The following is a 12667-nucleotide window of genomic DNA, read 5'->3' as shown; positions in this document are numbered from 1 at the left end:
AGCTGGAATTCTTACTGGTTGGTAGGTGATCAAATACTTATGTCATGCAATAAAATGCAAATTAATTACTTAAAAATCATACACTGTGATTTTCTGGATTTTTGTTTTAGATTCCGTCTCTCACAGTTGAAGTGTACCTATGATAAAAATTACAGACCTGTACATGCTTTGTAAGTAGGAAAACCTGCAAAATCGGCAGTGTATCAAATACTTGTTCTCCCCACTGTATGTAAATGTAATATTTAAGTTTTACATTTTTTATAAATTAGCAAAACATTTAAAAACACTGTTTTTCTTTGTCATTATGGGGTATTGTGGGTAGATTGATGAGCGGGGAAAAACTATTTAATCAATTTTAGAATAAGGCTGTAACTTAACAATGTGGAAAAAGTTGAGGGGTCTGAATACTTTCTGAAGGTTCTGTAGAAGGATCACTGTGCTTTCACATGTTGGCCTTTCTGGGGGGCAGGAGAAATAACGAGGAGGCAACTTGATTTAATGCTGATTTTGCTTTTATTAGAATGCCTACAGTTCGAACAGTGAAACAATTAATACATCATGCCGCGAGAGGTACCGGATCCGGGCAAATAGCTGCCGGAACAAACAAAGTCAAATCTGAGAGGTGCCAGATCCTGTTCCGTCAGGGTGTGGCTCAAATTAAGCACTTTCCTTGCATAGGTTCAGAAACTTTGCTTTCTACGGTATCTAAAAAATTGGATGCACATTTATCATATCATGAGATAAATATTTACAGAACTGATCAAGAGTATTTCATTTAAGTATGAAAATCATAGTTTACGAAAAGTTTGTGAGAAAGAAGGAACCAGGCAGGAATATTACTATTCTTCTTAAAAGGTCATCAGTTTCAGTTTCATTTTCCTGAAACACATTCACCTGATAAAGAGGTGTGGTTGAGTTTTTCTATAGTCTGTGGACACTTCCTCAAGCAAGCTGGTGCCGATATCACGATGACAAAATGTAAGTAATCTTAACTATCATTTACATGAATAATGCTCATTAGAAGATCATACTCTTCACGTTAGACTATCATAGTCTAAATAGCCGACAGAGTTTAATTTACTTCAACACAGTCACCTAATCAGCTGGTTGTTGTTTAGCTTCAGTAGACACTTCCTCAAGTATGCTGGTGCCATTATCACGATGAGGAAATGGAAGTAACCTTTCTTAACTATCATTTACATTTCTAATGCGAAATATGATATCATATTAACTCTTCTTGTTAGATGATTCTGTCATTTCATTAGAAGGTAAGTATTGCTCATCAAAGTCACAGTATAGAGAGCGTAATTGCCATAAAACACATTATTATCAAACGATATTGCGACCTAGAACAAATCAAATATTTTAGGATGTTGTGTATTGTATGTTTGGTCAAAAACCTCTCCTGATATTGTGTCAGGAGTGTCTAGAATTTATTTGAAGAATAAGATGTAATAATTTCACCGGTATATTGAGAGGCTAAATTGAACAATAATCTCAAATGACTTATACGAACATCCACAATTTATATTTGAAAGTAAATGTCTCCACATTAAGTTGTATGTGTTGAGCTTTTATTTTAATGTCATGTTGAAATTAGCAATGGTATTTCGGTCATAAGGAGTGGCCTACTTCAGCACCTAGAAGGAGTGGCAAAACAAGACACAACACGTAGACATTGGAAAGTAGTGCCTTTTAAATAGTTTAACAGGGAAAAAATTTAAAAGTCTCCCCTCACTTTTATTTTATTTTAATAGTAGCTAAGCAATACATTTTCATCTGACTGGTAGTGTGCAGAGATTTTTTTTCTTCTGATTTTCAAGTTTAACATTTTGCCTCCAGCATCTTCACTAATAGGTTGTGGGTGTGTGGTAGATTCTGCCTTTAAAATAGTTTATAACAAACATTCAGCTTTTTTTTTTTACTAAAACAATAAACAAAACAATGTTTATTTGCTGCTCATTAGTTTGTTCTCAGCCATACTTGATTTTCATTCCTGCTGCGACTTCACACCTGATAAAGAAGTGCATTAAGTAAGCATGTAATTAAATAAAATGTTTCCCATGCGATTTTACCAGACATAATGTATACAGTCTATATTTGTCAACCTACTAAATTATTTACAAAAGCATTTGCAAAATCACAGCCTATTGTGCCTTATTGCTTAATTCTATGACTGTACCTGACTTAACATTTTAACAGAGGTAATAATAGAGATGTCATCCCACAGATCTACTGGACCTGTAGAAGCAGATGTTTGAAGAATGAATATCGTCCCAGGTCAAATCCAGTTCCAAATTGTACAGACGGTGCATGGGGTTCAAAGGAAAACGGATCCAATTATAAAATGCATTATTGACAAAAAGTTGGCGAAACTAAAGAAATTGATTAGAGGCGGCAAGGACTTGAATAGACTCTACCCTTGTGCTGAGTGGAATGATGATGTTACCCCTTTAATTGCTGCTGTTGCATTTAGAAATGACAATATTTGTTCATTTCTTCTGAAAGAAGGTGCTAACCCCAACATCCAATCAACAAATGGTTGGGTTCCTTTGCATTATGCCACATTGTCAAAAGTTCGTGTCAGTTTAGTGAGTAGATTAATCGCTGCAGAAGCAGATCCAGAAGGGACACAAATCCAGATCTTTACTCCACTTCAATTGGCGGCAAACAATGACAGAGAAGACATTGTGAAAGAGTTGATGATGTCTGGAGCATGTGCTGAAAGAAATCTCAAAGCATATCCCGCTACTGACCAAAAGATAGCAAGCATGATTCAGAAATTCTCTTCAGAGAGTGAGAATTTTGTCAAATTGAAGATTTTTTATGATTTTTCTTGTGAAATAGGACTCAAATCAGTGGAGGATGTTTTCAATGAATATGGCAAACACATGCTGGTGGTGAACCCTGTGAATCATCTTACACTATATGACTTGTCCTTTAACGCCATTGGACCAAATGCAGATCAGTATCGTCAAGCATCCATAAAGTGGCTGAGAGAATCTCAGAAAATGGATCTCTACATTGAAGAGGCAACCAATCGTTTGCCTAAAATGCCCAAACACTTACAAGATATGGTAGTGAATTGCTTGACAGCTGTTTTTAACATTATGAAAGAAATATCTCTTGAACTATCACTGGTAGTAATACCCACTCTTCTGAAATACCTCATAGTTGAATCCAAAATTACCCCTCAAGGACTAAATCGCAACATTTCAGTTGTCAGACTACTGTATGTGATTACCCAGAAAGCTCAAAATCACAAACATGGCTGGACCCTCCCTTTTGTTGAGGAGTTATGTAAGGGGATCATCTCATTCACTGATCAAGCATATCTCTCCAATCCTCAGACCTCAAACTTAGGTGTTTTAACTTTTGGTCTGCTTGCAGATCTGTACACCTTCGATTGTGTACCTGCGATTATCACATCACGAGGGATAATCTCTGTGCCGGAGAAAATACTTGTTACTGCCGAAATGCAGATGGATGAAGATCTGAAAGAAAAGCTAAGGAAATTAGATATGTCCCTACAAAGTCCAGTCCCACCAATGGATGCAACTGAACAATTGCAGGGAATGAATCTATCAAAGAAGAAGAAGAAGAAGAAGAAGAAGACAATTCAGGAAGAGTTGTCGGTAGAGAAAAGTACACCTGACATGACTGAGAAGCCAGATCTTGATACTTCATCAATTCCAGTTGAAGAATCCGGTGTACAAGGTGAAAATTCCAGTGTTAAACCATTTCCCTCCACCACCGATGAATTGAAACCCCGGAAATGGCACAAAGTTAGTGAGCGGTGGAGGCCTCAGTTGGAGGAACTCAGCAACATAGACCCAGCCAAGGTTTACAGATTGGGGAATCTCAATCTTGTAGTCCATCCGGATTTCCAAATAGCCAAAGGAAGTGATGGAACCGAAGTCTTTCTGGGCTTGAAGGATGATGGTACTGAGGTAGCTGTGAAGAGAATGCTCAAGTCAAACTACCAAGATCTGAAGAGAGAAGAGGGGTTTTTACGACTACCTCAGCTGGATAGTCCCTGCATTGTGAGATATGTGGACTTTGCAGAGGACGAGCACTTTGGTTACCTTGTTCTTCAGCTCTGTGAATACACCCTTGATGAATACATCAAAGACCACCTACCAGAGGACAAAACCTCTGTCCTGAAGAAAATAGTGCACGATGTGCTCTGCAGTCTAAGCGTTCTGCATAGTCTAAACACAAAAATTCTGCACCGGGATATCAAACCCCAGAATGTTTTAATAGGTAAGACCAGACCATGTAGTAATTCAACAAAAATCTGGGCAAAATAAATATTAATTTGATGTGCTATTTATTAACCTATGTTTCAATGGTACACTTTATATAATTTTCTGAACAGATGTTACAGGCAGAGCGAGATTAGCCGATTTCGGTATAAGTCGACAATTGAAGATGGGACAAACAACTCTACACACAATCAGTGCAGGAACAAAATGTTGGAAGGCCAGAGAAACTTTAGATGAAGACAGTGGGATCGGATATAAGAGGAGCACAGATATTCAGGTTAGTTTTCAATTTTAAATAAGTCTGCATACTTGGTTAGAATGCATACTATACTATATTGTGAAGGAGGAGAAGTCCAGTGGCGACATGACACAGGCTGGTTCCCAGAGTAGCCCTCTACAAGATCGACACCAGACACTTCATCAACCATCTCCCTGACCACCACAGGCTGGTTCCCAGAGTAGCCCTCGACAAGATCGACACCAGACACTTCATCAACCATCTCCCAGACCACCACAGGCTGGTTTCCAGAGTAGCCCTCGACAAGATCGACACCAGACACTTCATCAACCATCTCCCAGACCACCACAGGCTGGTTCCCAGAGTAGCCCTCGACAAGATCGACACCAGACACTTCATCAACCATCTCCCAGACCACCACAGGCTGGTTCCCAGAGTAGCCCTCGACAAGATCGACACCAGACACTTCATCAACCATCTCCCAGACCACCACAGGCTGGTTCCCAGAGTAGCCCTCGACAAGATCGACACCAGACACTTCATCAACCATCTCCCAGACCACCACAGGCTGGTTCCCAGAGTAGCCCTCTACAAGATCGACACCAGACACTTCATCAACCATCTCCCTGACCACCACCTTCTGATCAAGCCATGAACTGTCCCTCTCTATCTTTGGAGGATGCATGCGCTCAAAGACTCGCCCTCTATTGGTTGACCTAGCTAACTATAGCTAGGCTACTCATGATGATGTATTGGTTGACCTAGCTAACTATAGCTAGGCTACTCATGATGATGTATTGGTTGACCTAGCTAACTATAGCTAGGCTACTCATGATGATGTATTGGTTGACCTAGCTAACTATAGCTAGGCTACTCTTGATGATGTATTGGTTGACCTAGCTAACTATAGCTAGGCTACTCATGATGATGTATTGGTTGACCTAGCTAACTATAGCTAGGCTACTCATGATGATGTATTGGTTGACCTAGCTAACTATAGCTAGGCTACTCATGATGATGTATTGGTTGACCTAACTAACTATAGCTAGGCTACTCATGATGATGTATTGGTTGACCTAGCTAACTATAGCTAGGCTACTCTTGATGATGTATTGGTTGACCTAGCTAACTATAGCTAGGCTACTCTTGATGATGTATTGGTTGACCTAGCTAACTATAGCTAGGCTACTCTTGATGATGTATTGGTTGACCTAGCTAACTATAGCTAGGCTACTCATGATGATGTATTGCTTGTTTGTTTTTTGCTATTGAAGCGCTTTGAGATTGTTATGAAAAGCGCTATAGAAATGTAATACATTATAAATTATTATGTACTTTTTAGGTGGCTGGGATGTTAATGTATTACATCATCTCTGGTGGACATCATCCATTTGGCAAAGGCATCCATTGTGAATTTAACATTTTTCAAGGGAAATACACACTGGAACATGTTGAGGATGACGTGGCCAAGGACCTCATTGAGTGAATGATCAATGAAGACCCAGAGAAGAGACCTACAGTGGAGGACACACTGGCCCACCCATACTTCTGGCCAGAGGAGAGGTGAGAAGCAGTGCTAACACTTGTCAATCAGAAGGTTAGTTAAGATGAGTGATTTACTTATAGCCATCACTTTTTACAATGGACATTTACCTTTTTTAACGGGTTCAGGTTTTAACCATTGAAGTTCAGAAATGTTGGTTTGGTCCCGGAGCAATGAGGACAAAGCGTGACATTGTCGAATGGGTTGCAATGCTCAATTCTAACGACGATTTGTCCCATTGCAAATGTGAACACCGTTTGACACTGACCCAGTTGAATGCATTTAAAGGTACACTGTTGTTTTTCAGGAGAGTGGAGTACTTACGAAAAATTGGTAACGAGAAGGAAGCAGAGAACTGTCGCAAAGCAGACCCAAGACTTCATGCTTTGGACCAGTGTGCTGAGGGGAGGTCCTTCACAAATTGGAAGTCCAAAGTGAGCAAGACGCCATTTTATCCATTTTATTTACCTGTACATTCGTCTAGTCTAGTAGTAGTGACACTTCCTGTTATTTATTTGTGTACACAGATGCCGCCTGAGTTGATGGACAAGTTGGATGGTAAAAAGAAGGCCTACCCAGACAACACATTGGGTTTGTTGCGCTTCATACGCAACCTTCATGAGCACTAGTAAGACATATTAATAGTTTAGTCTAAAAACATGTACATTCACTTTATTTTCTCTCTTACCATTGAAGGGGGTTAAATATTGTGTCTCTCTCTCTCTCTGAAGCACTGAGGACGCGGATTCTGTTGACACGATGACAATGTTCCCTGATCTCTTTGGATGCGTCTACAAGTTTGCGAAGAAAATGGAGTGGAATTCAAGGAATAGTCTGAAGAAAATGTTTCACAGAGAAGATGTAAGATAATGATTCTGACATTTGGAAGATTAACACTGACTAACTTCTGAAATCTTGGTTTGACTTTTCTGTTGCCATTTAAATGACTCACTGGTGTAAGTGTTAGATGATTGATAAACTGTAAACTGAATGTTCTTTCAAGGAAATCAAGAGGCTATGCAGCACTTTGCCTCTGTTTGCCTACTTGGTGTTTTGGCCATTTTCTTACATCATTATAACAGTACTTATCTTATAAGCTTACATGAAATATATAACATATTTTTATTACAATATGAAATGTAACAATACTTCGTAATATTATTCAATTTGCCTCAGTTTATTCATGGTTTGTTTACTGTATGTATAATAGCAGTGACACATACTGTACATACATAGACCTTCTCTGTTGAAAAGTCTTGAAACGAGCTGAATCTATTAATAAAGTGTAACATCTGAATCATATAGCCTACAGTACATGCCTCTTTCTTCACTCTATACAACAACCGTCTTAGTTCATGGAAACCCCAAAACATCAAAGATTTAGAACATATACTGTTGAAGTCGGAAGTTTACATACACCTTAGCCAAATACATTTAAACTCAGTTTTTCCACAATTCCTGACATTTAATCCAAGTAAAAATCCCCTGTCTTAGGTCAGTTACGATCACCACTTTATTTTAAGAATGTGAAATGTCAGAATAATAGTAGAGAGAATGATTTATTTCAGCTTTAATTTCTTTCATCACATTCCCAGTGGGTCAGAAGTTTACATGCACTCAATTAGTATTTGGTAGCATTGCCTTTAAATTGTTTAACTTGGGTCAAACATTTCGGGTAGCCTTCCACAAGCATCCCATAATAAGTTGGGTGAATTTTGGCCCATTCCTCCTGACAGAGCTGGTGTAACTGAGTCAGGTGTGTAGGCCTCCTTGCTAGCACACACTTTTTCAGTTCTGCCCACAAATTTTCTTTTGAGGTCAGGGCTTTGTGATGGCTACTCCAATACCTTGACTTTCTTGTCTTTAATCCATTTTGACACAACTTTGGAAGTATGCTTGGGGTCATTGTCCATTTGGAAGACCCATTTGCAACCAAGCTTTAACTTCCTGACTGATTTTTTGAGATGTTGCTTCAATATATCCACATCATTTTCCTTCTTTATGGTGCCATCTATTTTGTGCTGCCACTCCTGTGCTTCACGGTTGGGATGGTGTACTTCGGCTTGCAAACGACCCCCTTTTTCCTCCAAACATAACGATGGTCATTATGGCCAAACAGTTCTATTTTTGTTTCATCAGACCAGAGAACATTTCTCCAAAAAGTATGATCTTTGTCCCCATGTGCAGTTGCAAACCGTAGTCTGGCTTTTTTTATGGCGGTTTTGGAGCAGTGGCTTCTTCCTTGCTGAGCGGCCTTTCAGGTTATGTCGATATAGGACTCGTTTTACTGTGGATATAGATACTTTTGTACCCGTTTCCTCCAGCATCTTCACAAGGTCATTTGCTGTTGTTCTGGGATTGATTTGCACTTTTCGCACCAAAGTACGTTCATCTCTAGGAGACAGAACGCATCTCCTTCCTGAGTGGTATGACGGCTGCGTGGTCCCATGGTGTTTATACTTGCGTACTATTTTTGTATAGACAAACGTGGTACCTTCAGGCGTTTGTAAATTGCTCCCAAGGATGAACCAGACTTGTGGAGGTCTACAATTCTTGGTTGATTTCTCTTGATTTTCCCATGATGTCAAGCAAAGAGGCACTGCGTTTGAAGGTAGGCCTTGAAACACATTCACAGGTACACCTCCAATTGACTCAAATTATGTCAATTAGCCTATCAGAGGCTTCTAAAGCCATGACATAATTTTCTGGAATTTTCCAGGTTGTTTAAAGGCACAGTCAACTTAGTGTATGTAAACTTCTGACCCACTGGAATTGTGATACAATGAATTTTAAGTGAAATAATATGTCTGTAAACAATTGTTGGAAAAATTACTTGTGTCATGCACAAAGTAGATGTCCTAACCGACTTGCCAAAACTATAGTTTGTTAACAAGAAATTTGTGGAGTGGTTGAAAAACGAGTTTTAATGACTCCAACCTAAGTGTATGTAAACTTCCGACTTCAACTGTAGCATGAACATCAACAGGTCCATGTTTGTCCTCGTCTGAAATGTTGTCATCAATTCACAGCAACGCACTGATTTTAACACAACACCGTGACAACCAACTCCTGTGGAAACCAGCCCTGCCATCCCATACACAAAGCTATAGGACATTTCTCAGATTCAGATCCACTAGCAACTAAGCTACTAAACAGTAACTGTTTGAAATTAATATCCAATCTGTATTCTTAATGAGTGCTAATTACATACTTTCCTCTATGTTAATTGCCTTTTCTAATGGTCTTTATTAGGCCTGTGTTCCCTTAGACTGAGTACTCATGCTACTCAAGTAAAAAAATAATTTAAAAAGCCAGCTGGTTTGCCACAAGCTAATAGCTAACCACTGCTAATATCAATGCAACAAACATTCCATGTCGATGGACTAAACTGTGCTTCCAGCAGTACATTATTAGCACTGAGCTGATCTAACGCTCACCCAAGTCAATTTGCATTCGCATTACCCCCAGGCCTCTGTGGAAACATGTACCCGGTGCTGCCGTTAGCCTCAGGGCCTCACCTGTCACACTGTATCCAGACAGCGTCAGGAAGCCCCAGCAGCTCCAACTCTAGCCCCAGGCTGCTCCCCCGGCCTGTACTGACAAGCTGCTTTCTCACCTCTCTGATGGCACATCAAGTAAGTCGTGTGGAAGGAATTGCATTATTATATTTGTGTGATTCCTGCTCACACCTTTTCCTGTGTGTTTGTGTGTGTGTGTGTGTGTGTGTATGTTTGCACACTTGCATGTTTGTAATGTGTACAGAATGTACGTATGTGTGTGTATGTATAGGTTATTTGTGGGTGTGTGTGTACGCGTTCACACATTTGTGTCTGTGTTTATGAGTTCATACATTTGTGTGTGTACATGTAAGTGTGTGTGTGTTTGTCTTTGTGTGTGTGGTCTGAATTTCAGAGTGAGTGTGCCAGATAAAGCTGATGCAGAGCCACAGAGCTCAGACTGGGAGGTGAGACTGGGAGGTGAGCCACAGTGCAGAGCTGAGACTGGGAGATATTTACTGTTGCCAGGATCCAGAGACCTGTCTGTCTGTCTGTCTGTCTGTCTGTCTGCAGCTAAGACTAACAAGTGGGTCTGACTGAATGCAGTCATCCTTTCTCTCTCATGGTCAAGAACAGTGATACATCCTATTAGCTCTGTGGACACACAAACCCCTTAGAAATAGCATTTGACCTTGAGGGGACTAACAAAATGTTCCCAGTTGATCAATTCTTTGTCTACTATTGTTGTGTCTGGTCCCCACAAGTATAGTTAAACACACACACACACACCCACAGATAGAGAGGAACCTTTATGGTGTGTGGGGAAGAAAGAGGATGTCACATCACTGTCAGTTACTGACGTGGTACAGTGTGTGGCATGAGAAGAAGCATATACTTTGTTACACTCTACCATAAATGATGTCGTTCATTACTCCAGCCCCTGGATCATGCAGGACAGACACAGTGAATAAGCTAATACTTGATCACTACTATCAATGATATCGAGGTGATATCATTCCAAAGTAATAACAAATACAGTGGGGAGAACAAGTATTTGATACACTGACAATTTTGCAGGTTTTCCTACTTACAAAGCATGTAGAGGTCTGTAATTTTTATCATAGGTACACTTCAACTGTGAGAGAAGGAATCTAAAACAAAAATCCAGAAAATCACATTGTATGATATTTAATTAATTAATTTGCATTTTATTGCATGACATAAGTATTTGATACATCAGAAAAGCAGAACTGAATATTTGGTACAGAAACCTTAGTTTGCAATTACAGAGATCATACGTTTCCTGTAGTTCTTGACCAGGTTTGCACACACTGCAGCAGGGATTTTGGCCCACTCCTCCATACAGACCTTCTCCAGATCCTTCAGGTTTCGGGGCTGTCGCTGGGCAATACGGACTTTCGGCTCCCTCCAAAGATTTTCTATTGGGTTCAGGTCTGGAGACTGGCTAGGCCACTCCAGGACCTTGAGATGCTTCTTACGGAGCCACTCCTTAGTTGCCCTGGCTGTGTGTTTCGGGTCGTTGTCATGCTGGAAGACCCAGCCACGACCCATCTTCAATGCTCTTACTGAGGGAAGGAGGTTGTTGGTCAAGATCTCGCGATACATGGCCCCATCCATCCTCCCCTCAATACGGTGCAGTCGTCCTGTCCCCTTTGCAGAAAAGCATCCCCAAAGAATGATGTTTCCACCTCCATGCTTCACGGTTGGGATGGTGTTCTTGGGGTTGTACTCATCCTTCTATTCCTCCAAACACGGCGAGTGGAGTTTAGAGCAAAAAGCTCTATTTTTGTCTCATCAGACCACATGACCTTCTCCCATTCCTCCTCTGGATCATCCAGATAGTCATTGGCAAACTTCAGACGGGCCTGGACATGCGCTGGCTTGAGCAGGGGGACCTTGCGTGCGCTGCAGGATTTTTAATCCATGACGGCGTAGTGTGTTACTAATGGTTTTCTTTGAGACTGTGGTCCCAGCTCTCTTCAGGTCATTGACCAGGTCCTGCCGTGTAGTTCTGGGCTGATCCCTCACATTCCTCATGATCATTGATGCCCCACGAGGTGAGATCTTGCATGGAGCCCCAGACCGAGGGTGATTGACCGTCATCTTGAACTTCTTCCATTTTCTAATAATTGTGCCAACAGTTGTTGCCTTCTCACCAAGCTGCTTGGCTATTGTCCTGTAGCCCATCCCAGCCTTGTGCAGGTCTACAATTTTATCCCTGATGTCCTTACACAGCTCTCTGGTCTTGGCCATTGTGGAGAGGTTGGAGTCTGTTTGATTGAGTGTGTGGACACGTGTCTTTTATACAGGTAACGAGTTCAAACAGGTGCAGTTAATACAGGTAATGAGTGGAGAACAGGAGGGCTTCTTAAAGAAAAACTAACAGGTCTGTGAGAGCCGGAATTCTTACTGGTTGGTAGGTGATCAAATACTTATGTCATGCAATAAAATGCAAATTAATTACTTAAAAATCATACAATGTGATTTTCTGGATTTTTGTTTTAGATTCCGTCTCTCACAGTTGAAGTGTACCTATGATAAAAATGACAGACCTCTACATGCTTTGTAAGTAGGAAAACCTGCAAAATCGGCAGTGTATCAAATACTTGTTCTCCCCACTGTATATGTTTTTAATATGCAGGTTTTAATGAGTTAGAATTCCACAGTAAGAATCAGATTAAGTTAGTAATAGGACCCATCTGGTGTGTGTGTGTGTGTGTGTGTGTGTGTTCACATGTTGTGTCTGCTGCATTGCTCCCAGTAGGTTACAACCTGTTCTAGTCACTGGGCTGTATTTCAGGGCTCCGACTGGTGCATCCACAGGGTTTGGATCCCTGATTTATTTCAGGGCTCCGACTGGTGCTTCCACAGGGTGTGGATCCCTAATGAAGGGGAAATTTGTGCTTGGTAAGCATGGCAGGATTTACGACCCTGGTCTGAAGTGACAAGGGATATAAATAAGCACTCTGGAGGGACCGCTTCACATGGGGAATTATGGCCCTCCCAACATGACTGTGTGTGTGTGTGTGTGTGTGTGTGTGTGTGTGTGTGTGTGTGTGTGTGTGTGTGTGTGTGTGTGTGTGTGTGTGTGTGTGTGTGTGTG

At 40.8% G+C, this 12667-nt stretch overlaps 1 protein-coding gene across 4 annotated transcripts; it reads left to right on the top strand.

Moving 5' to 3' along the window:
• Nucleotides 1-898: 898 nt before the first annotated feature.
• On the top strand, nucleotides 899-7348 carry LOC139575591 (2-5A-dependent ribonuclease-like). 4 transcript variants are annotated; one of them, XM_071400710.1, is made up of 8 exons: nucleotides 924-978; nucleotides 1601-1685; nucleotides 2231-4263; nucleotides 4379-4542; nucleotides 5846-6066; nucleotides 6354-6480; nucleotides 6574-6674; nucleotides 6778-7348. In XM_071400710.1, the coding sequence occupies exons 5-8, from the start codon at nucleotides 5990-5992 to the stop codon at nucleotides 6914-6916; spliced, it is 444 nt and encodes a 147-aa protein (XP_071256811.1). In that variant the 5' UTR covers nucleotides 924-978; nucleotides 1601-1685; nucleotides 2231-4263; nucleotides 4379-4542; nucleotides 5846-5989; the 3' UTR covers nucleotides 6917-7348. The 4 variants fall into 4 exon arrangements, 2 of the variants coding, with proteins under 2 accessions (XP_071256811.1, XP_071256812.1); XR_011674978.1 differs by lacking the exon at nucleotides 1601-1685 and having other exon boundaries at nucleotides 899-978; XM_071400711.1 differs by lacking the exon at nucleotides 1601-1685 and having other exon boundaries at nucleotides 926-978; nucleotides 5934-6066.
• The last annotated feature ends 5319 nt before the right edge of the window (nucleotides 7349-12667 follow it).

Source organism: Salvelinus alpinus, chromosome 5 (genome assembly GCF_045679555.1).
Source record: "Salvelinus alpinus chromosome 5, SLU_Salpinus.1, whole genome shotgun sequence".
NCBI classification, from domain to species: Eukaryota; Metazoa; Chordata; class Actinopteri; order Salmoniformes; family Salmonidae; genus Salvelinus; species Salvelinus alpinus.
The sequence above is the reverse complement of the archived record's forward strand: the minus strand, read 5'-3'. Positions and strand labels throughout refer to the sequence as shown.

Coding starts and splice junctions, on each gene's coding strand:
- LOC139575591 (XM_071400710.1), top strand. CDS start 5,990: ATGATCAATGAAGACCCAGAGAAGAGACCTACAGTGGAGGACACACTG. Junction 6,067..6,353: donor TACTTCTGGCCAGAGGAGAG/GTGAGAAGCAGT, acceptor GTTGTTTTTCAG/GAGAGTGGAGTACTTACGAA. Junction 6,675..6,777: donor CGCAACCTTCATGAGCACTA/GTAAGACATATT, acceptor CTCTCTCTGAAG/CACTGAGGACGCGGATTCTG.